Source organism: Borostomias antarcticus (assembly GCF_949987555.1).
Source record: "Borostomias antarcticus genome assembly, chromosome: 15".
Taxonomy (NCBI): Eukaryota; Metazoa; Chordata; class Actinopteri; order Stomiiformes; family Stomiidae; genus Borostomias; species Borostomias antarcticus.
This window is the reverse complement of record NC_140248.1, coordinates 2,387,937-2,412,936: the sequence shown is the minus strand read 5'-3', so window position 1 is coordinate 2,412,936 and position 25,000 is coordinate 2,387,937. Positions and strand designations below refer to the sequence as shown.

The window sequence follows — 25,000 nt, the reverse complement described above, 5'->3', positions numbered from 1 at the left end:
ACACATCACCCACCGGGCCTACCGGGCCCCGGCCCAGGAACACAAGGACACATCACCCACCGGGCCTACCGGGCCCCGGCCCAGGAACACACACATCACCCACCGGGCCTACCGGGCCCCGGCCCAGGAACACACACATCACCCACCGGGCCCCGGCCCAGGGGCCAAAGAGCTCACAAGTCACAAGAAAGAAACTATCATGATACTTTTTAAATGAGTGTTCATCTGTAGTACTGAGTCCTCCTCACTAGGTCCCTCAAGTCCAAACCGAGCTGGTAAAGCTGCTTTTATTGTGAGATTTCCCAAAATAACGGTGCCAGAGACTTGCGACCCCCCCACACGACCCCCTCACCTCATCATCTCAGGACCCCCCCTCCCCGTCTCACGACCCCCCAGGGGGACCCACCCCCACTTTGGGAACCTCTGTTCTAGGGGACTCGGGGGGTGTTCTAGGGGACCGGTGGGGTGTTCTAGGGGACTGGGGGGGGGTTCTAGGGGACTGGGGGGGGGGTTCTAGGGGACTGGGGGGGTGTTCTAGGGGACTGGGGGGGTGTTCTAGGGGACTGGGGGGTGTTCTAGGGGACTGGGGGGTGTTCTAGGGGACTGGGGGGTGTTCTAGGGGACTGGAGGGTGTTCTAGGGGACTGGGGGGGTGTTCTAGGGGACTGGGGGGTGTTCTAGGGGACTGGGGGGTGTTCTAGGGGACTGGGGGGGTGTTCTAGGGGACTGGGGGGTGTTCTAGGGGACTGGGGGGTGTTCTAGGGGACTGGGGGGGTGTTCTAGGGGACTGGGGGGTGTTCTAGGGGACTGGGGGGGTGTTCTAGGGGACCTGTGGGTGTTCTTACCCGTGGGCCAGGCTGGTGTAGCTCAGGTAGGTCTCTCCGTTCTCGTAGAGGATGTAGAGAGGGAAGACCAGCGCGTCCTCTCTGGAGTGCAGGCCCGGGAGATGGCGCGGGGCGCCCGACGCGGGTCCAAAGTCAAACGCCACGGCGATCTCCCCGAGAGACGCCGCATAGGAGCGTCTGTGAATGAGGGGGGCGGGGTCAGTAGAATCATTGCTTTGGGGTCACAGCAAACATCTAATGTCTCGGACATTGGGTAACAACAGACATTTTACTGGAACAGAACCAACTAGAAGTGCAGCAGCACAGACCTCCGCCCATGAATGCATTTCGTGGCGCTGTGCGTGCGAGCAGTACATGTTTGGTATTGCTGCATGAAGTCGAGAGCTTCATGCCCGTCCAAACCCCGTGTCTCTTCGAGATATGTCGAGATATGGCCATTTTAATTCCCCCATTGACAATGAATGGGGGGAATTTTTTGCTACTGAGCCGAAGTGCCAAAAATGAATGGAGGTGAATGGCCGGCTGTATTTCGGCAGCTCGTGGACCCGCCCCATGATTTGGATCCGCTCCAGGTTCTAAGCTGGCCCGTGCTGCACCCCTCCACCGAGTTTCATGAAAATCGGTCTGGTAGTTTTTGCGTATTCCTGCTAACAAACAAACAAGCCTGTAAACCCCAGTACTAGCCTGTAAACCCCAGTACTAGCCTGTAAACCCCAGTACTAGCCTGTAAACCCCAGTACTAGCCTGTAAACCCCAGTACTAGCCTGTAAACCCCAGTACTAGCTTGTAAACCCCAGTACTAGCCTGTAAACCCCAGTACTAGCCTGTAAACCCCAGTACTAGCCTGTAAACCCCAGTACTAGCCTGTAAACCCCAGTACTAGCCTGTTAACCCCAGTACTAGCCTGTAAACCCCAGTACTAGCCTGTAAACCCCAGTACTAGCCTGTAAACCCCAGTACTAGCCTGTAAACCCCAGTACTAGCCTGTAAACCCCAGTACTAGCCTGTAAACCCCAGTACTAGCCTGTAAACCCCAGTACTAGCCTGTAAACCCCAGTACTAGCCTGTAAACCCCAGTACTAGCTTGTAAACCCCAGTACTAGCCTGTAAACCCCAGTACTAGCCTGTAAGTGTCTTACCCCCGGGTGTGAACGCTGCTGTCCTCCTCTGCCTGGGACACTGAGAGAACTCTGGCTGGAGTCTGGGGCTCTTTCAATCCATAGAACCTAGACACACACACACACAGACACAGACACACACACACACACACACACACACACACACACATCATCAAATCATGAGATGAAGGAAAAGCAAAGCAAAGCAAAATACATCTCCACCTCTGAGTTATACTCAATAGTGCTGTATATAGATGAGCCCAGGGCGTCTGACTAAGGCCCTCAAAAGCAACGGAAAAAATACATAAAAAACAGCCATTGTTTGAGATCCATGCTGATCTAAATGAACGAAGTCCCAAAGCAGGAGTGTGTGTGACCTGATGGTGTTGTCAGAGGTGAGCAGCACCAGGTGGGGCTCCTCTGTCTCGCTGGGGTACCAGGTGGCCTGGCGCAAGGTCACTGACGCAGAGCTGGTGAAGAATCGCTCGGCCACAGGGATGGTCCTGACACACACACACACACACACACACACACACACACACACACACACACACACACACACACACACACACACACACACACACACACACACACACACACACACACACACACACACACAGGTCTGGTGGTGAGAGACAATGCTTTTCAAGTCCTCTAGTTCTCCTTAGAACTAAAGACAACAGGTGTGGGATAGAAGTCCTTCCTTGAACCTGCTCACTCTCCACTCTAAACATCCAGTTCAAATTTGGTATGAAGAAATAAACTGTGGTCCAGGTGTTTCCTCTGTGTGTCTAAGCTCTCCTAACAGAGGTCCTCAGATCTATAATGGTTTTGACATGAGAAAACAATGCTAAAGATTGGAAAGATGAGGTTCTCGCAGTCGGGCGCTTACCTGCCTGCAGCTTCAAAAACAACAGTTTTGTGGGGTAACATCACAATTAGAAACTCTACCATGGAAAAACAAACAATAAAACTAAAAATCTGGCTACTCACTTGCAGTTGATCTCGCTCCGTCCTCCCTCAAACTCAGACTTCTTGCCCCATCTCTGCGGGAGCTCCAGGACGGTGGCGCCGCGCTGCCCGATGAGCGCCACGTGATACTGAGTCGGGCTGAGCAGCACCTGGCAGACCTGGAACCAGGGCGGGTTGATGCACAGCAGCGTCTGAGGACAGGACACACACACACACACACACACACACACACACACACACACGAGAAGGTCTGGCGGGTGTGGAGTAGCAGACTAGTCCAACGGTTTAAGGATTTACAGATCATGCAATAAAACAAGACACCAACCCCAAGAAATGAAAAGGAAAAATAAACTAAAGAGACGAATGACGTTTGAACTCTGCGAATCTCTGACTTGTCATGCAGTGTACCGTTAGCGAGCTATGCTTCTCTTTACCTGGTATTTCACTAGCTATGCTTCTCTTTACCTGGTATCTCACTAGCTATGCTTATCTTTACCTGGTGTTTCACTAGCTATGCTTCACTTTACCTGGTATTTCACTAGCTATGCTTCACTTAACCTGGTATTTCACTAGCTATGCTTCCCTTTACCTGGTGTTTCACTAGCTATGCTTCTTTACCTGGTATCTCACTAGATATGCTTCTCTTTACCTGGTATCTCACTAGCTATGCTTCACTTTACCTGGTATTTCACTAGCTATGCTCATCTTTACCTGGTATTTCACTAGCTATGCTCATCTTTACCTGGTGTTTCACTAGCTATGATTCTCTTTACCTGGTATTTCACTAGCTATGCTCATCTTTACCTGGTATTTCACTAGCTATGCTCATCTTTACCTGGTGTTTCACTAGCTATGCTTCCCTTTACCTGGTGTTTCACTAGCTATGCTTCTTTACCTGGTATCTCACTAGCTATGCTCATCTTTACCTGGTATCTCACTAGCTATGCTCATCTTTACCTGGTGTTTCACTAGCTATGCTCATCTTTACCTGGTGTTTCACTAGCTATGCTCATCTTTACCTGGTATCTCACTAGCTATGCTTCACTTTACCTGGTATTTCACTAGCTATGCTTCTCTTTACCTGGTATTTCACTAGCTATGCTCATCTTTACCTGGTATTTCACTAGCTATGCTTCTCTTTACCTGGTGTTTCACTAGCTATGCTTCTTTACCTGGTGTTTCACTAGCTATGCTTCTCTTTACCTGGTGTTTCACTAGCTATGCTTCACTTTACATGGTGTTTCACTAGCTATGCTCATCTTTACCTGGTGTTTCACTAGCTATGCTCATCTTTACCTGGTGTTTCACTAGCTATGCTCATCTTTACCTGGTATCTCACTAGCTATGCTCATCTTTACCTGGTGTTTCACTAGCTATGCTTCTTTACCTGGTGTTTCACTAGCTATGCTCATCTTTACCTGGTGTTTCACTAGCTATGCTTCTTTACCTGGTGTTTCACTAGCTATGCTTCTTTACCTGGTGTTTCACTAGCTATGCTTCTTTACCTGGTGTTTCACTAGCTATGCTTCCCTTTACCTGGTGTTTCACTAGCTATGCTTCCCTTTACCTGGTGTTTCACTAGCTATGCTTCCCTTTACCTGGTGTTTCACTAGCTATGCTCATCTTTACCTGGTGTTTCACTAGCTATGCTTCTCTTTATCTGGTGTTTCACTAGCTATGCTTCTTTACCTGGTGTTTCACTAGCTATGCTTCTTTACCTGGTGTTTCACTAGCTATGCTTCACTTTACCTGGTGTTTCACTAGCTATGCTTCTCTTTACCTGGTATCTCACTAGCTATGCTCATCTTTACCTGGTGTTTCACTAGCTATGCTTCCCTTTACCTGGTGTTTCACTAGCTATGCTCATCTTTACCTGGTATTTCACTAGCTATGCTTCCCTTTACCTGGTGTTTCACTAGCTATGCTTCTCTTTACCTGGTGTTTCACTAGCTATGCTCATCTTTACCTGGTATTTCACTAGCTATGCTTCTCTTTACCTGGTGTTTCACTAGCTATGCTTCTTTACCTGGTATCTCACTAGCTATGCTTCACTTTACCTGGTGTTTCACTAGCTATGCTCATCTTTACCTGGTGTTTCACTAGCTATGCTCATCTTTACCTGGTGTTTCACTAGCTATGCTTCTTTACCTGGTGTTTCACTAGCTATGCTCATCTTTACCTGGTGTTTCACTAGCTATGCTCATCTTTACCTGGTGTTTCACTAGCTATGCTTCTTTACCTGGTGTTTCACTAGCTATGCTCATCTTTACCTGGTGTTTCACTAGCTATGCTCATCTTTACCTGGTGTTTCACTAGCTATGCTTCTCTTTACCTGGTGTTTCACTAGCTATGCTTCTCTTTACCTGGTGTTTCACTAGCTATGCTCATCTTTACCTGGTGTTTCACTAGCTATGCTCATCTTTACCTGGTGTTTCACTAGCTATGCTTCTTTACCTGGTATCTCACTAGCTATGCTTCACTTTACCTGGTGTTTCACTAGCTATGCTCATCTTTACCTGGTGTTTCACTAGCTATGCTCATCTTCACCTGGTGTTTCACTAGCTATGCTTCTTTACCTGGTGTTTCACTAGCTATGCTCATCTTTACCTGGTGTTTCACTAGCTATGCTCATCTTTACCTGGTGTTTCACTAGCTATGCTTCTTTACCTGGTGTTTCACTAGCTATGCTCATCTTTACCTGGTGTTTCACTAGCTATGCTCATCTTTACCTGGTGTTTCACTAGCTATGCTCATCTTTACCTGGTGTTTCACTAGCTATGCTCATCTTTACCTGGTGTTTCCCTAGCTATGCTCATCTTTACCTGGTATCTCAGTAGCTATGCTCATCTTTACCTGGTATCTCACTAGCTATGCTCATCTTTACCTGGTATCTCACTAGCTATGCTTCTCTTTACCTGGTATTTCACTAGCTATGCTTCTCTTTACCTGGTGTTTCACTAGCTATGCTTCACTTTACCTGGTGTTTCACTAGCTATGCTTCACTTTACCTGGTGTTTCACTAGCTATGCTCATCTTTACCTGGTGTTTCACTAGCTATGCTCATCTTTACCTGGTATCTCACTAGCTATGCTTCACTTTACCTGGTGTTTCACTAGCTATGCTTCCCTTTACCTGGTGTTTCACTAGCTATGCTCATCTTTACCTGGTGTTTCACTAGCTATGCTTCACTTTACCTGGTGTTTCACTAGCTATGCTCATCTTTACCTGGTGTCTCACTAGATATGCTTCTTTACCTGGTGTTTCACTAGCTATGCTCATCTTTACCTGGTGATTCACTAGCTATGCTCATCTTTACCTGGTGTTTCACTAGCTATGCTTCTTTACCTGGTGTTTCACTAGCTATGCTCATCTTTACCTGGTGTTTCACTAGCTATGCTCATCTTTACCTGGTGTTTCACGCTCTCCGTGCTCTCCGAGTTGAGTTGCCTCAAGTTGGTTGTGTAAAAAACACTGTCTGCATCATTCCATACGAATAGATCTCCATTCAAACAGAATGTCAGATTTTTCGCAGTCCTCCTACAGTTCGCTTTGGGTTCCAACTCAAGCTTTTCCCGTAATTTAGTAAAAATATCATGCCTCGGAAGCTCGCTGCGCCAACGCTCTCCAGCAAACGCCGCCATTTTCCTGTCGAATGAAAATGACGTTTTCAGGAACCGACCAATGAGAATGAGAACGAATCGCGGCGTAACCAGGGAGCGTAACCACGCATATTCCCACGTGACCCCAGAGTAGACGAGAAGACTGTGAGATATCGCGATACAAATAGTTTGCAGATTGAGTCAGGGAAGAATATGCTAATATTACATGTCCCGCTCGTGTCGTATATGTAGTCAGTCAGTAGTATCTGTCTCTGGTCTTCTTCATGTAGGTTGTTACCATGGATGTATGGTTGTTACCATGGATGTATGGTTGTTACCATGGATGTATGGTTGTTACACATGTTGACTGCTAGCAACCCAGCTGCTCGGAGTGCGCCCTCTGGTGGATGTCAGTGGCATTACATTTCATTACATTTCATTACATTTCATTACATTTCCATGCAAACGTGGTCAGAATGTGTCACTGCATCTCGCATTGTCTCCCAGCAGCAGCTCAGTACGGGTCCTGCTCAGTACGGGTCCTGCTCTGGACCACACGCGTTTGTAGCAGACCCATCCGCGAACGACATGGACCCGAACGGGCTCACATCTCAAGTCGTCTGAACCGCTCGTAGAGGAATATAATGTCCCATTTGAACGACCCAAACTCTTACCCGGAGGGGTACAGGGCTCTCAATACGAGGGAATTGCAGGAGCTTCTACAAGATGAAGCCAAAATGGATCAGATCGTCCTACTCAATGAAAAGGTATGTCTTCAAAGTGGCTGTACAGTTTGCTAAATACTGTTCACTGTCGGCTGATATCCGAGTATTTCATAAAAGAAGTCCAAATTATTATGCCTTTTTCTACGAGGTGAAATGATTGTGCCCTTGCCTCTCATGCTCCAGCAGCAGATCCATGTCTGTCTGCGTGGTGGTGAAGGGGTCGACAAGCCTTTCCTTTTTCATGTTCTCGTTTTCCCTCTTGTAGGCTAACACGATAAACAAGTCTGACTGTCAACAGATTGTTTTTTTGAATTACCGTTTTCACAACCATATGCTCTAGGTCTGAGCAGTGAAATATTGTTCAGAAATGTACTGGTACTCAGTGAGTATATTTCTCTCTCTCTCTCTCTCTCTCTCTCTCTCTCTCTATGACATACACACACACACACACACACACACACACACACACACACACACACACACACACACACACACACACAGTAGGCTAGTAGTCAACATTCTGTGTTTTTTCTAATTATCTCTCTTATATAAATGTTAATATTTTAGTATTTTTAGCAAGGCTGCCATTGCACTGATAAATAACCAGAGAGTGCAAGGTGTTGTCCGTTCTGCCCCTGCAGTCCACAGCTCTGTTCAGAACATTGCACTTCCTCTATTGAAATGCAGTGTATTGTGATGCTCAGTGCATGGCCCTGTGCCTGAACTCAGCAGACATGGCGTTCATCCTCGGACGGAGAAAATCGTTATACATTTGGGACTGGACCTGCATGTGACCAATTCAGAGTGAGACATGACATTTGAAACCTGCCTCACTGCGGTGAGGAGTGAATTAGAGGGACCTGGCCAGAGAGGTTTCTTCTCACCACCATGCTATCCAATTCTCCCTTAGGAATGGACCACAATTACTTAGAGCCATGGTCCAGGAATCCATTAATGTTTTTGAGCTCTATCCCCATCAATGAGCAAGACACATCCAATATGTAGGAGTGTGACATGCCAGTAGTTGGGCAGTAATGATCCAGAATGCTGATGGAGATACATGCAGACTATTCTTAGTTGTTTTAAACAAACATCAGTGGGGAGCCTGGGTGTGTCACCCTCTCATTGTCCTTCCTGCAGACACCATTAAAGTTTCATATTGAGCCCTCATGTTATGCATGGTTGGCCAGCATGTGGCGAGGGTTCAGCTCATTGTGGCGCTGGCTCTGTGGTCCAGCCGAGGGCCTCACTGTTTTCATTATCACTCTGGGGTCCACCCGAGGGCCTCACTGTTCTCATTATCACTCTGGGGTCTCTGAGGGCAACCGCACTGAGATGGTCATTACTGGCACAATGAGAGGGTGCCAGGGTAGCCTGCATCTCAGTAGCTCTTAGATAGATGAACACATGGGATTTGACAAGGGGTTGTAAATTCTAGAATTGGCTCAATTCAATTAGGTTACATAAATCTGGACAAGGCCCTGCTCTATTTGAAGAAGACCACATTTCTTCTGCACACCACTCACTGACTACACATGACAATACACTAGTCTCTCTCCCTGGGCAGTCTCTCCCTGGGCAGTACACTAGCCTCCCTCCCTGGGCAGTACACTAGTCTCTCTCCCTGGGCAGTACACTAGTCTCTCTCCCTGGGCAGTACACTAGTCTCTCCCCCTGGGCAGTACACTAGTCTCTCTCCCTGGGCAGTCTCTCCCTGGGCAGTACACTAGTCTCTCCCTGGGCAGTACACTACTCTCTCTCCCTGGGCAGTACACTAGCCTCTCTCCCTGGGCAGTACACTAGTCTCTCCCTGGGCAGTACACTAGCCTCTCTCCCTGGGCAGTCTCTCCCTGGGCAGTACACTAGTCTCTCCCTGGGCAGTACACTAGCCTCTCTCCCTGGGCAGTCTCTCCCTGGGCAGTACACTAGTCTCTCTCCCTGGGCAGTACACTAGTCTCTCTCCCTGGGCAGTCTCTCCCTGGGCAGTACACTAGTCTCTCTCCCTGGGCAGTACACTAGTCTCTCCCTGGGCAGTACACTAGTCTCTCTCCCTGGGCAGTACACTAGTCTCTCTCCCTGGGCAGTACACTAGTCTCTCTCCCTGGGCAGTACACTAGTCTCTCCCTGGGCAGTACACTAGTCTCTCTCCCTGGGCAGTACACTAGTCTCTCCCTGGGCAGTACACTAGTCTCTCTCCCTGGGCAGTCTCTCCCTGGGCAGTACACTAGTCTCTCCCTGGGCAGTACACTAGTCTCTCTCCCTGGGCAGTCTCTCCCTGGGCAGTACACTAGCCTCTCTCCCTGGGCAGTACACTAGTCTCTCTCCCTGGGCAGTACACTAGTCTCTCTCCCTGGGCAATACACTAGTCTCTCTCCCTGGGCAGTCTCTCCCTGGGCAGTACACTAGCCTCTCTCCCTGGGCAGTCTCTCCCTGGGCAATACACTAGTCTCTCTCCCTGGGCAGTACACTAGTCTCTCTCCCTGGGCAGTACACTAGCCTCTCTCCCTGGGCAGTCTCTCCCTGGGCAATACACTAGTCTCTCTCCCTGGGCAGTACACTACTCTCTCTCCCTGGGCAGTACACTAGTCTCTCTCCCTGGGCAGTACACTAGTCTCTCTCCCTGGGCAATACACTAGTCTCTCTCCCTGGGCAGTACACTAGTCTCTCTCCCTGGGCAGTCTCTCCCTGGGCAGTACACTAGTCTCTCTCCCTGGGCAGTACACTACTCTCTCTCCCTGGGCAGTACACTAGTCTCTCTCCCTGGGCAGTACACTAGTCTCTCTCCCTGGGCAGTACACTAGCCTCTCTCCCTGGGCAGTACACTAGTCTCTCTCCCTGGGCAGTCTCTCCCTGGGCAGTACACTAGCCTCTCTCCCTGGGCAGTACACTAGCCTCTCTCCCTGGGCAGTACACTAGCCTCTCTCCCTGGGCAGTACACTAGCCTCTCTCCCTGGGCAGTCTCTCCCTGGGCAGTACACTAGCCTCTCTCCCTGGGCAGTACACTAGTCTCTCTCCCTGGGCAGTCTCTCCCTGGGCAGTACACTAGTCTCTCTCCCTGGGCAGTACACTAGCCTTTCTCCCTGGGCAGATGTCGGGGCTCAGTCCTGCAGGGTGACTATACAGGATCCCAAAGGAAAAAGAACGAGCCTCTTCACCTCCATAGTGCATCCTGTCAACGGACTCACACTCAAGTCTCTCAATGGTGAAATGTTTATCGCACAAATAAAAGTAAATATTCACTGATGGGCAAAGTCGTAATGATTTGAGGCTCAGTATAGGTGAACTATCGCCGTCTTCTTTGCGTTCTCATTTCTTGTATGAACATGTTTGACACCAGTGCCGTGTCTGTCTCAAGGAGAGCAAACAGTCTAAGATCCCAAGTGCGCCTCAAGCGCTGTTTGTCAGTGACAGTAAACAGTCAGCCTTGCTTTCTAAGCAGCGTATTATGACTAGAACACAAGTCCCTGGGGCTCCCAGAACCCCCGCTTGGCAAACAGGGCCTGGACCCAACATAGCAGGAAATGGAAAGCCTGTTTTGATTCCTGTTTGGAGAAAATGAGTGATTGTGAAGAGCCATGGATGACGGGAGCGGTTTAGAATGAGTGTTTTAAATGAGCTTACCTGTGTCTTTGTTTCACAGGAAGTTCAGTTAGAGCAGTGGAGGGGGGAGTCTATACACACCACCGCCTCTTCAGTTAGGAGGGGGCGAGTCTATACACACCACCGCCTCTTCAGTTAGGAGGGGGCGAGTCTATACACACCACCGCCTCTTCAGTTAGGAGGGGGCGAGTCTATACACACCACGTCTCTTCAGTTAGGAGGGGGCGAGTCTATACACACCACCGCCTCTTCAGTTAGGAGGGGGCGAGTCTATACACACCACGTCTCTTCAGTTAGGAGGGGTGAGTCTATACACACCACGTCTCTTCAGTTAGAGCCGTGGAGGGGGGAGTCTATACACACCACGTCTCTTCAGTTAGGAGGGGCGAGTCTATACACACCACCGCCTCTTCAGCTAGAGCAGTGGAGGGGTGAGTCTATACACACCACCGCCTCTTCAGTGAGAGCAGGGGAGGGGGGAGTCTATACACACCACGTCTCTTCAGTTAGAGCAGGGGAGGGGTGAGTCTATACACACCACGTCTCTTCAGTTAGAGCAGGGGAGGGGTGAGTCTATACACACCACGTCTCTTCAGTTAGAGCAGTGAGTCTATACACACCACCGCCTCTTCTGACTCAGGGTCAAAGCCACTGGATTCCACAGACCCTGGTGCTCCTACTGCCTTGCAAATGCTCATTATATCAACTGACTGCAAGTGTGAGATAAATGCACAGTGACACGTTTGTGGATGGAGGTAAATATGTTTGGGCTGAGTGAGACTGTGAACGAGGTGCAGGTCAGAGACCTGGCGTTGGGCAGGACCGTGTGTTCAGTGGTCATGTGACTTCACGGCGTATGGGAACGCCCACCTGGTGCACAAAATGAAGTCTTCCATTACACACCATCCACAACTTTTACCACTGATTCAAGATGCCAGATAGTTGCTGTTCCATTGGGAAAACGTTTATGTCACAAGATTCTGTGTTATCTGTACAAAAAATTAGTGGTGGGAGGGGTTAACCGGTAATCTGGTTAACCGGATTGGAGAGCCTTCAAATGTCTCACCGGTTACTAAAAATCACTAACCTGTATTCGTTTTTTTTATTTTTTTGCAATTTAAATCATGTATAATAAAAAAAATACCGCTAACCAGACTCTAATTATTAAATTAAATAAATCTGTGGAGTCCGTTTCTATGGACGTAATGCAAGTGATGAGGTGATCGCGTTCAGCCGTTCTTCTTCGTTCGTTATAATAATGCTGTTTTATTAGGGCCCGAGCACTGGCGGTGCGAGGCCCTATTGAAATTGTAAGGATTATTATTATTGTCCTACCTTCTTCTTCTCCTTCTTCTCCCCAAACAAATGCGTTTTTGGCGGCCTAAACATCAGTGAAAACGGATGAAACTTTGCAGATACATCAGTCCCGGTGAAAAAAATGATATTTCATGGGTGATGGAAATGGGCGTGGCAAAACGGCTCAAGAGCGCCCCCTGGAAAATTTAAAATGGTGAGCCCCACCTTTCAGTTTGATGTAGGCGAACGAAATTCAGTGGGCATATGTAGTTCATTGAGACGCACTAAAATGTCCCTTGGAGCTATACCCAACATGCAACAGGAAGTCAGCCATTTTGCTCTTAATGTGCCATTTTGTCCTTGTTTCCATTCCATTTACACTCCTCCTACAGATTTCATCCGATCAACTTCATATCCGGTCAGCTTCATCTTAAGACCTTTGTGATCAAAAGTTATCAAAATAGAGTTTTCACCAAACACCCTTGCCGTGGCGCCCCACCAAATTCGGACATTTTGCCATAAAACAGGAAGTCCTCATAACTTCTCCATACATTATCCAATTTGTCCGATATATCTCATGCTTCATGATGGTTCTGTCCTGAACACATCTATGTGTCAGTATTGCATCATACTTATAGTGCCTCCTATTGGTGAAACAGGAAGTCCTCATAACTCCTACATACGATTTGCACCAAATTGCTGACGCTTCATGAAGGTCGCATTCTGAACACATCTATGCATCGGTATTGAGTCACACTTACAGCGCCACCTACTGGTGAAACAGGAAGTACTCATAACTCCTACATACATTATCCGATTTACTCCAATTTGCTCATGCTTGATGAAGGTCGCATCTTGAACACATCTGTAAGTCAGTATTGCGTCATACCTACAGCGCCACCTACTGGTGAAACAGGAAGTCCTCATAATTCCTACATACGTTATCCGATTTACTCCAAATTGCTCAGGGTTGATGAAGGTCGCATCCTGAACACATCTGTGCATCAGCATTGAGTCATAATTATAGCGCCACCTACTGCTTACAGTCCTCATAACTCCTACATACATTGTCCGATTTACACAACATTTCTCACACTTCACATCAAGGTACCGTCCTGAACACATCTATGTGTCGGTAAAGAGTCACGCTTAGAGCGCCACCTACTGGTGACAGGAAGTTTCTCTCAGTACTGGACACCGAAATAGCACACCCTTTAACAGCGCTGCACCCCGACACGCGTGGGGTGCGAGGGCCCGCTCACTGCTGCTCGCAGCCCTAGTTCCGTCTTGTCTTTTGTTTCATATGAAGGCTCGCTAGGGAATAGGGACGAGTGAAGAAGTCTACAGCTTCATCTTACACTAAACCGAATATATCTGATCCTGATTCCTGACAAATGTTTATTGTTTTGTCATATCAAGAGTAGTTGGTTGTTGGTTTTGACAGAGCTCTTATGCGTAAGGATAGGCGAGACGGGATCAAGTGCAGATTGTTTGAGCGAGTTGGCCTATAGGCCTATAGTGTTTTATTTTAGAGATTGAATCAGACTTGTGTCCGTGATTTTTTCGAGCCGACAACTTCTGATATCATCATCATCATCATCATCTTCATCCGCTTATCCGGGGTCGGGTCACGGAGGCAGCAGCTCCAGCAGGGGGCCCCAGACATCCCTTTCCCTAGCAGCATCAACCAGCTCTGCCTGGGGAATCTTTAGCCGCTCACAGGCCAGTGCGGAGATGTAGTCCCGCCACCTAGTCCTGGGTCTACCCCGCGGCCTCCTCCCACCTAGTCCTGGGTCTACCCCGCGGCCTCCTCCCACCTAGTCCTGGGTCGACCCCGCGGCCTCCTCCCAGCCGGACACGCCTGGAACACCTCCCTAGGGAGGCGCCCAGGAGGCATCCTCACTAGATGCCCGAACCACCTCAACTGGCTCCTTTCGACGCAAAGGAGCAGTGGCTCTACTCCGAGTCTCTCCCGGATGACTGAACTTCTCACCCGATCTCTCAGGGAGACCCCAGCCACCCTCCGGAGAAAACTTATTTCGGCCGCTTGTATCCGTGATCTCGTTCTGATATATGGGCTATAATTTTCTGAATGCACAATGCAGGCTCCGTGTCTCTGTGTTCGTTTTGTATCTGTAGCTACAGCTTTGGTGCTACAGCAGCGCTTGTTTATTAAAGCGTGTTTCTCTCTTCATCGTGGTGTTTTTGTCACATTATTATCATTGATAGTGGGAATTTCTATAAGTGCACCTCTCATGCTTTTTGCAAAGTTGCCTGTATCAAAACCCAGGTAACGTTAGGCCTATTTTAGTCTCATTAATTAACGCAAATAGCTCAACGGGTAACTGGTAAAAATATGTCTGTTATACCGGAAAGGAAAATATGCAATTTCTCCCACCCCTACTAAAAATATGACTGCCCTGCCACATTAGCTGAGTCCACAACACTGACCGCCCTCAGAACCAACCATAGTTTAGATAAAGTGAATTAGCACCTTCGCTTTGACAATGAAGAATTTCTTGTCTTTCATCTCCCAAACGATAGCATTATTGACCCACCCTGATCAAAAGTACACATAACTGTCTGTCCTTTTGTCCTTTCATCTTAGTGGCCTTGTCAGGGGATGGACTCACCAGTCACATGTAGACATCGCCACAGAAAGCTCAGCTCCGGCAGCGACGTTGCTGTTTTTAACCAATTAAATAACGCAGCAGGTGCTGTGTAAGGGTCCCACAACAGCCTGAGACCTGCAGTGTCTTCCACTGTCGGTATCTCTGAGACCTGCAGTGTGTTGGTATCTCTGAGACCTGCAGTGTGTTGGTATCTCTGAGACCTGCAGTGTGTTGGTATATGTGAGACCTGCAGTGTGTTGGTATCTCTGAGACCTGCAGTGTGTTGGTATCTCTGAGACCTGCAGTGTGTTGGTATCTCTGAGACCTGCAGTGTGTTGGTATCTCTGAGACCTGCAGTGTGTCGTTATCTCTGAGACCTGCAGTGTGTTGGTATCTCTGAGACCTGCAGTGTGTTGGTATCTCTGAGACCTGCAGTGTGTTGGTATATGTGAGACCTGCAGTGTGTTGGTATCTCTGAGACCTGCAGTGTGTCGGTATCTCTGAGACCTGCAGTGTGTTGGTATCTCTGAGACCTGCAGTGTGTCGGTATCTCTGAGACCTGCAGTGTGTTGGACTATCTGTGCTGTTCGTCTGTTGACTGGCTTGTGCAGTAGCTCTATAGTTTCTTGTGCAGTAGCTCTATAGTTTCTTGTGCAGTAGCTCTATAGTTTCTTGTGCAGTAGCTCTATAGTTTCTTGTGCAGTAGCTCTATAGTTTCTTGTGCAGTAGCTCTATAGTGTCTTGTGCAGTAGCTCTATAGTTTCTTGTGCAGTAGCTCTATAGTTTCTTGTGCAGTAGCTCTATAGTTTCTTGTGCAGTAGCTCTATAGTTTCTTGTGCAGTATCTCTATAGTTTCTTGTGCAGTATCTCTATAGTTTCTTGTGCAGTAGCTCTATAGTTTCTTGTGCAGTAGCTCTATAGTTTCTTGTGCAGTAGCTCTATAGTTTCTTGTGTAGTAGCTCTATAGTTTCTTGTGCAGTAGCTCTATAGTTTCTTATGCAGCAGCTCTATAGTTTCTTGTGCAGTAGCTCTATAGTTTCTTGTGCAGTAGCTCTATAGTTTCTTGTGCAGTAGCTCTATAGTTTCTTGTGCAGTAGCTCTATAGTTTCTTGTGTAGTAGCTCTATAGTTTCTTGTGCAGTAGCTCTATAGTTTCTTATGCAGCAGCTCTATAGTTTCTTGTGCAGTAGCTCTATAGTTTCTTGTGCAGTAGCTCTATAGTTTCTTGTGCAGTAGCTCTATAGTTTCCAGTGATAGCCGCCATGCTTGAGAGCAGTCACTGAAAACTGCAAAATTCAACCAGTGGTGTAACTTCATCACTAAGCCACAGACATTCATGTTGATAGGGTTAGGGTTAGGGCTAGGGTTCGGGTTAGGGTTAGGGTTAGGGTCCCTACTGTTGTGGTCCAGATAAAAAGGGGAAAAAACACCCTCAAGCTGAATCACTCTTTAGAAATGTCCCTGGAACTCTGGGAGTCTGGTAGAATCTTCCGGACACTGTCAGATGTGCCCTTAGGATGTGTGATCTCGCTGGAGTTCATACAAACCACACTGTGGCATCAACATGAAACCCTGTAGACTTTGCCATCTTGCCTGCTGTGATGTGTCAGTGCAGATATTGCGAGCTGCTCCCATGACAAGACTGGACTCTGCAAAGAGAGACGCGCACTGGGCCAAAGAGAGACGCGCACTGGGCCAAAGAGAGACGCGCACTGGGCCAAAGAGAGACGCGCACTGGGCCAAAGAGAGACGCGCACTGGGCCAAAGAGAGACGCGCACTGGGCCACAAAAATTCACCCCTTAAACAAAGATCTGTGTCTGATCATCAGCAAACTACGCTCCACAAAACCTTCAAAAATCACAAGCTAAATGTTACCATTTTGATTTGGAATAGGTTATGTCACCAAATCCTAATTTAACCGAACATAGAAAAGTTTGAGTTCTTGAGTAAAATGTTAACATCTGTGAAAGAAGTTTGAAGAGGGTCACCTGGCCGACAGCAGAACAGCAGATGAGATCTTTCTGAGAGAAAGTTCCAGATCCATAGAGCTCCGCGTCATTTGTCTCTGGGGTCAGGTCATCCCAGAGGTGACTGAAATTACATCTCATTTGCAGCTGTGATGTCCAGAGCTGTGATCCAATTGAAGTTGTCTTTTTTTTCTACCTTAGCTTGTGACCAAGAGCAGCGGAAAGAAATCTTATTTCAAACCATCACTGCTTTCATTAGATTAACATTTCTCATCTTGTAGATCCTGTGCAGGTGGCTTTCATTACACTGAAACCATCAGTCGACTCAAAGGACATACTTTCCATAAATGTGTACATACAGCTGGTCATTTAGTGGGTTGAAGCATCTGTGTATTCTTCGTTCCCCCGTGTGTGTGTGTGTGTGTGTGTGTGTGTGTGTGTGTGTGTGTGTGTGTGTGTGTGTGTGTGTGATTCAGAGCTAGAAGCTGCGTCTGAGCTCAGACAGACGGAGCTCATAATCTGGCTCATTCTCTGGAGAAGGAGAGCCCTTGTTTGAAAGACTTCTAGTTCTTTCTTCTATATTTGATTCATAATGAAAGAAGGTGAATTAAAGAGCTACTGGGGGGTTCAGCCCTCCCTCCCTGAGAGAAAGGGCTTTCAGGATCTGCAAGTCTGGGTCCATTAGCTTCAGGGGTTTACGTATCTGAGGGAAAATAACTATATTTTTGACCCGCAAATCCTCAATGATGATTACAGTAGAGTCGGTGGTACTTCCTCAATGATGATTACAGTAGAGTCAGTGGTACTTCCTCAATGATGATTACTATAGTTCTGAGAATAGCTCGGATATGTCCAGCCAGCCTCTTTCCACTGGACTGGATTCCCAAGTGATGACACAGTTTTGAGGTTCGCCAGAGTTAGAATCCAGTCCCCCTCGCGCAGAGATGGGGCTTGTACTGTAGTTAGCCAGTGATTATTTATCAATGTCAATGTCATTTTATTTATATAGCACCATTCAGAATACAGATAAAAACATAAATCATACAAACACAGTGAGAACAGATTTAAAAGAAACAATAAAAGTAAAAGCATTAAAAATTAAAAGATAGCGTAAAATAGAATAAAAACTCTAAAACAGAATGCAAATTCAGAACACTAAGATATTAAAACAAGTTAAATGCTCTCTCATCTGCAGTAAATATGAATGCCTTCAATTAGCAACATTTTTCTCACTGCTTGCTGTTTTGTCTTGCAGGAATTGAAACGGGAAACATTTCCCCCTTCCATTTTGGGAGGTGTGAGACCTACAAGGCGTCTCTACTTGGAGACAGGTGATTGGATCAGTGGATCAGGGGGTTTCTGATTGGCTCCGCATTTGCTTTGGTTTGGCATAGAAACAAAGTCAGTGTGGTTTCAGGCTCCTATGTGAACCGTGGAAGGAAGGAAGCCCACAGCAGAGAAACATTAAGGGTTTGAAAAACCAGAAAGAAGCCAGATTGCAAACAGACCTCATGGTATTTAAAGAACAGTTGCATAAGATGGAGTTATGTACAGTTTAACCAATAATACCTGTAGAATGAGCTGAGGTTGTAGATCAGATTTCTCATCCCACATTCTTTAATGTCACACAGCGAGGCCCACCTGGCCTCATCCAACACAGCGCTATCATCCTCACCCCGCCTGGCCTCATCCAACGCAGCGCTATCATCCTCACCCCACCTGGCCTCATCCAACGTAGCGCTATCATCCTCACCCCGCCTGGCCTCATCCAACGCAGCGCTATCATCCTCACCCCGCCTGGCCTCATCCAACGTAGCGCTATCATCCTCACCCCGCCTGGCCTCATCCAACGTAGCGCTATCATCCTCACCCCACCCGGCCTCATCCAACGCAGCGCTATCATCCTCACCCCGCCTGGCCTCATCCAACGTAGCGCTATCATCCTCACCCCACTGGCCTCATCCAACGCAGCGCTATCATCCTCACCCCACCCGGCCTCATCCAACGCAGCGCTATCATCCTCACCCCACCCGGCCTCATCCAACGCAGCGCTATCATCCTCACCCCACACGGCCTCAATGCAGCGCTATCATCCTCACCCCGCCTGGCCTCATCCAACGCAGCGCTATCATCCTCACCCCGCCCGGCCTCATCCAACGCAGAGCTATCATCCTCACCTCACACAACCTCTGAGCTTTCTGGAGCTGATCAGAGTGAACATGTGGATTTGTGGTCTGCCGTCCAGTCTGGGTTGTGGAAGGTCTTCCATGAGGACATGGGCTGGAATTCCTCTGGACTTCCATGGATGAATTCTAGCCAGAGGCTGTAAGATCCATCTTGAAGGAGTGTATTGTGTCATTTTGGGAACAAGATGGCGGGAGGTGCGCTGACGACAGACCATAGAATCACTTCATCATGGGGCTCTTTTCTCATCATGTCCACTGAGGAGCAAAACACACTGGATGCACCGCTTGACACAAGTCTTAACCCTTCACTAACAGGCATCATCCTTCACTAACAGGCATCATGGCATTTTGATGGTAGACTTTTCATACTTTTTCCATTGGTTTTGAGGATTACTATCATTGGCACATTGGTTCATACTAAGCGTAGACCTATGCAAAAAGGTTTGAGTGTAATTCCAGCCGTAGGCTGTGGGACTATCATTAGTAGACGCTGCACAGTTCATGAATTGTCTTGCTTGTGGTATGAAGATTGACGAGTTGTAGTTGTAGGCCCAATAGGATTGCGAGTTTGGTTTTTGAAGAACTTTAAGGACTGATAGATGAAGTAAGCAAAATTGTACCTCCCCAGTGCAAGTCATCAACTGAAGGCGAGCGCTGTGTGCCAAAGCCACAAGCACAGTCATGCTGTCCATGTGTAACATGAGCAAAGCTCTTGACCAGGAATTCAAACTCTGCTACAGTATGTGCCAGAGGTGGAAACTAAGTCACATTGGTTGGAGAATGTAGCCCACAAACTCTGTTTTTACATCAACTTTTTATTGATCCCGTTAACTCAAACGTATCTAGACATCATGAAATTAGATTTGTCGCTGAGTTGATTCGACGGATCAAGTAGCCTATTAGTTTCTGGCCTGGCCTCAGTGTTATTGAGCTTGGCTGAGGGACATGCAGAGTGCTTCAGTGTGTAGCAAACTGGATAAAGTGAAAACCTTTTGGCAGGATTTGTTGTTTGGTAACATCTCTGCTGTCAAACCTTCATGTATGTACACAGTCTTTGTTTCCTGTATGTGAGCGGACCTCAATGGCCCAGTTGTTCCACAGACACGCCTCTTGGTTTGGTACCAGCCTCTCAGAAGCTACCCCCTCTTCACTGCTGCTCAGTCAGAAACCCTATGAGACAAAAGCTTCCAGCGAGATACAATTCAGGCTCTGTGTGTCGGGGCATTTCCTGCCATGAGGTCAACCCTGAGGACTGTGCTGCTTGACAAGTGTTCGATTCTACTCAAGTTCTGGGTGGTTGATATGAAGCAGATACTGTTACGAAGAAGACAATAAAAAAACAACTGTAAAACGGATATCGCAGTGCTCTGCCAAGTTCAGACTGTATTTTGCATGTTATTATTCACTCTCCCAGCCCTTCACTCTCACAGCTGTAGCCTAGCATATCACTCAATCTGAAACAAAGCACATCCACCCAATAGAACGGCCAGTCTTACACCTAATCCACTAAGTTCAAAAACTACGCATAAAATGAGCTTTCCCCAAAAATGTGTGCACATCACCCCCCAAAGACCCCTTCTGAGACAGGAAACCCCGATCTGTTCAGACTAGCCTTTATCTAGCCTCCTGTGTTTGTGTGTCTTTGTCCTTTTGTGTGCTTGATGCTTTTTGACATTGTTTTTATTTATTGATGTTTTGTGAAGCCCTTTGTGACCCCTGTGGGTGAGAGGTGCTGGATAGATAAAACTGACTTGCCTACAAACTCTTTGAACTGTGCATCTCCCGTGTTCGTCTGACTCCTGTTGTTTCATGTCCAGTTTCAGGAGCTGCAGGTGGACAGAGACACGCTGCTGACCTCTAACCGGAGCCTGGCCGAGGAGAGCCTCGCCCGCCGCCCGCGCCTCAACAACGGCAAACTCCAGCTGGCTGGGAAGTACGGGGAGCTGGCCGCTCTGGCACCCGCCTGCCGGGAAAAACAGAGCCAGCTGGGTAAGTTCACACATGTGCCCCAGAGAGACACGGGGGTGGGCAGGGGAGTGGACAGGGGGATGGGGAGGGGAGGGCAGGGGGATGGGGAGGGGAGGGGACAGGGGGATGGGGAGAGGAGTGGACAGGGGGATGGGGAGGGGAGTGGACAGGGGGATGGGGAGAGGAGTGGACAGGGGGATGGGGAGAGGAGTGGACAGGGGGATGGGGAGAGGAGTGGACAGGGGGATGGGGAGAGGAGTGGACAGGGGGATGGGGAGGGCAGGGGACAGGGGGATGGGGAGAGGAGTGGACAGGGGGATGGGGAGAGGAGTGGACAGGGGGATGGGGAGAGGAGTGGACAGGGGGATGGGGAGAGGAGTGGACAGGGGGATGGGGAGGGCAGGGGACAGGGGGATGGGGAGAGGAGTGGACAGGGGGATGGGGAGAGGAGTGGACAGGGGGATGGGGAGGGCAGGGGACAGGGGGATGGGGAGAGGAGTGGACAGGGGGATGGGGAGAGGAGTGGACAGGGGGATGGGGAGAGGAGTGGACAGGGGGATGGGGAGAGGAGTGGACAGGGGGATGGGGAGGGCAGGGGGATGGGGAGGGGAGAGGACAGGGGGATGGGGAGGGGAGAGGACAGGGGGATGGGGAGGGCAGGGGACAGGGGGATGGGGAGAGGAGTGGACAGGGGGATGGGGAGGGCAGGGGGATGGGGAGAGGAGTGGACAGGGGGATGGGGAGGGCAGGGGGATGGGGAGAGGAGTGGACAGGGGGATGGGGAGAGGAGTGGACAGGGGGATGGGGAGAGGAGAGGACAGGGGGATGGGGAGAGGAGTGGACAGGGGGATGGGGAGGGCAGGGGGATGGGGAGGGGAGAGGACAGGGGGATGGGGAGAGGAGTGGACAGGGGGATGGGGAGGGCAGGGGGATGGGGAGAGGAGTGGACAGGGGGATGGGGAGGGGAGGGCAGGGGGATGGGGAGAGGAGTGGACAGGGGGATGGGGAGAGGAGTGGACAGGGGGGTGGGGAGGGGAGTGGACAGGGGGATGGGGAGAGGAGTGGACAGGGGGGTGGGGAGGGGAGTGGACAGGGGGATGGGGAGAGGAGTGGACAGGGGGATGAGGAGAGGAGTGGACAGGGGGATGGGGAGGGGACAGGGGGATGGGGAGAGGAGTGGACAGGGGGATGGGGAGAGGAGTGGACAGGGGGATGGGGAGAGGAGTGGACAGGGGGATGAGGAGAGGAGTGGACAGGGGGATGGGGAGGGGACAGGGGGATGGGGAGAGGAGTGGGCAGGGGGATGGGGAGAGGAGTGGACAGGGGGATGGGGAGAGGAGTGGGCAGGGGGATGGGGAGAGGAGTGGACAGGGGGATGGGGAGGGGAGGGGACAGGGGGATGGGGAGAGGAGTGGACAGGGGGATGGGGAGAGGAGTGGACAGGGGGATGGGGAGAGGAGTGGACAGGGGGATGGGGAGAGGAGTGGACAGGGGGATGGGGAGAGGAGTGGACAGGGGGATGGGGAGAGGAGTGGACAGGGGGATGGGGAGAGGAGTGGACAGGGGGATGGGGAGAGGAGTGGACAGGGGGATGGGGAGGAGAGTGGACAGGGGGATGGGGAGAGGAGTGGACAGGGGGATGGGGAGGGGAGTGGACAGGGGGATGGGGAGAGGAGTGGGCAGGGGGATGGGGAGGGCAGGGGGATGGGGAGAGGAGTGGACAGGGGGATGGGGAGAGGAGTGGACAGGGGGATGGGGAGAGGAGAGGACAGGGGGATGGGGAGAGGAGTGGACAGGGGGATGGGGAGAGGAGTGGACAGGGGGATGGGGAGAGGAGTGGACAGGGGGATGGGGAGAGGAGTGGGCAGGGGGATGGGGAGGGCAGGGGGATGGGGAGGGGAGTGGGCAGGGGGATGGGGAGGGGAGTGGACAGGGGGATGGGGAGAGGAGTGGACAGGGGGATGGGGAGAGGAGTGGACAGGGGGATGGGGAGAGGAGTGGACAGGGGGATGGGGAGAGGAGTGGACAGGGGGATGGGGAGAGGAGTGGACAGGGGGATGGGGAGGGGAGAGGACAGGGGGATGGGGAGGGCAGGGGACAGGGGGATGGGGAGAGGAGTGGACAGGGGGATGGGGAGAGGAGTGGACAGGGGGATGGGGAGAGGAGAGGACAGGGGGATGGGGAGGGGAGAGGACAGGGGGATGGGGAGGGCAGGGGACAGGGGGATGGGGAGAGGAGTGGACAGGGGGATGGGGAGAGGAGTGGACAGGGGGATGGGGAGAGGAGAGGACAGGGGGATGGGGAGAGGAGTGGACAGGGGGATGGGGAGGGGAGTGGACAGGGGGATGGGGAGGGGAGTGGACAGGGGGATGGGGAGAGGAGTGGACAGGGGGATGGGGAGGGGAGTGGACAGGGGGGTGGGGAGGGGAGTGGACAGGGGGATGGGGAGAGGAGTGGACAGGGGGATGGGGAGGGGAGTGGACAGGGGGATGGGGAGGGGAGTGGACAGGGGGATGGGGAGAGGAGTGGACAGGGGGATGGGGAGGGGAGTGGACAGGGGGATGGGGAGGGCAGGGGACAGGGGGATGGGGAGGGGAGTGGACAGGGGGATGGGGAGAGGAGTGGACAGGGGGATGGGGAGGGCAGGGGACAGGGGGATGGGGAGAGGAGTGGACAGGGGGATGAGGAGAGGAGTGGACAGGGGGATGGGGAGGGCAGGGGGATGGGGAGAGGAGTGGACAGGGGGATGGGGAGGGGAGTGGACAGGGGGATGGGGAGGGGAGTGGACAGGGGGATGGGGAGAGGAGTGGACAGGGGGATGGGGAGAGGAGTGGACAGGGGGATGGGGAGGGGAGTGGGCAGGGGGATGGGGAGGGGAGGGGACAGGGGGATGGGGAGAGGAGTGGACAGGGGGATGGGGAGAGGAGTGGACAGGGGGATGGGGAGAGGAGTGGACAGGGGGATGGGGAGAGGAGTGGACAGGGGGATGGGGAGAGGAGTGGACAGGGGGATGGGGAGGGCAGGGGGATGGGGAGAGGAGTGGACAGGGGGATGGGGAGGGGAGTGGACAGGGAGGGGAGGGGAGGGGAGGGGAGGGGAGGGGAGGGGAGGGGAGGGGAGGGGAGGGGAGGGGAGAGGGCGGGAGAGTGGGGAGGGGGGAGAGGGGAGGGGAGAGACAGACAGACAGGATGGCAATGGTCATCTAAGGTCAGACATGTTTCAGGGCAAATAATGAAAGGACCATACCGGTCTAAATATGATCTCCTAAAACTAGTCACCCAGCTTATATCACATTACTGCAATCCGTTTTATGAAGTAAAGCTCACGTTAAAAGATATTTGCATTTTCGCATTTTACTTACATTTCAATAGTTATTTAGAAATTGTCTGAAATTGTTTTAAATTTTAAATTGTTCCCTTGACAAACCTGTCCCGGTTAGTTTCAAATAATTTTCAGTAGTTATTATTTTTGTTTTAACCCTCTTTGCGCCGCCTACGCCAACGGTCTGTCTTCTTCCTGTTTACATGTCAGCCGTTGCTAGGAATGCTGGGTAGAGAATCTAGCGTAGGTGGATTAGATAATATAGCGCAGGAGTTCAAAGGATTAAAATGAAAATAATATAAAATAAAAACTACTGAAAATTATTTGAAACTAACTGGGGTGAGTTTGTCCGCGCAACGAGGGAACAATTTAAAACAATTTTGAAATAACATTTGAAATGTAAATAAAATGCGCAAATGCAAATATCTTTTAACTTAGCTTTAATTCATAAAATGGATTGCAGTAATGTGATATACGTTGGGTGACTAGTTAAGATCAAATCCTATTTAGACCGGTATGGTCCTTTAAGAAGACACACGTCTGGATAAGAATGTAGGGAAACGGGCCGTATTGTCTGTGTGTGGTTCAGTCTTAGACCAGAGATGAGGATTTCATGAGCTACTATGGCAAGTTATTTTTTTTTTGTGGGCGTTTCTGAGGGTGTGGGCGTTTCTGAGGGCGTTTCTGAGGGTGTGGGCGTTTCTGAGGGCGTTTCTGAGGGTGTGGGCGTTTCTGAGGGTGTGGGCGTTTCTGAGGGTGTGGGCGTTTCTGCGTTGGCGGACCCACATCGCC

The 25,000-nt window shown here is 50.2% G+C and overlaps 2 protein-coding genes across 2 annotated transcripts in view; one reads left to right on the top strand and one right to left on the bottom strand.

Annotated features, from left to right (window-relative positions):
• nup88 (nucleoporin 88) overlaps positions 1–6,593 on the bottom strand; it is a 24,384-nt gene extending 17,791 nt beyond the window's left edge. Inside the window, exons 1-5 of the mRNA XM_084449914.1 lie at positions 6,342–6,593; positions 2,956–3,125; positions 2,340–2,465; positions 1,984–2,070; positions 845–1,021 (exon numbers count right to left, since the gene is read on the bottom strand). Coding sequence (XP_084306040.1) covers positions 845–1,021; positions 1,984–2,070; positions 2,340–2,465; positions 2,956–3,125; positions 6,342–6,575 — 794 coding nt within the window. The 5' untranslated portion in view covers positions 6,576–6,593. The remainder of the gene's footprint in view (positions 1–844; positions 1,022–1,983; positions 2,071–2,339; positions 2,466–2,955; positions 3,126–6,341) is intronic.
• A 580-nt stretch (positions 6,594–7,173) lies between these two features.
• vps37d (VPS37D subunit of ESCRT-I) overlaps positions 7,174–25,000 on the top strand; it is a 34,728-nt gene continuing 16,901 nt past the window's right edge. Inside the window, exons 1-2 of the mRNA XM_084449917.1 lie at positions 7,174–7,300; positions 20,737–20,908. Coding sequence (XP_084306043.1) covers positions 7,178–7,300; positions 20,737–20,908 — 295 coding nt within the window. The 5' untranslated portion in view covers positions 7,174–7,177. The remainder of the gene's footprint in view (positions 7,301–20,736; positions 20,909–25,000) is intronic.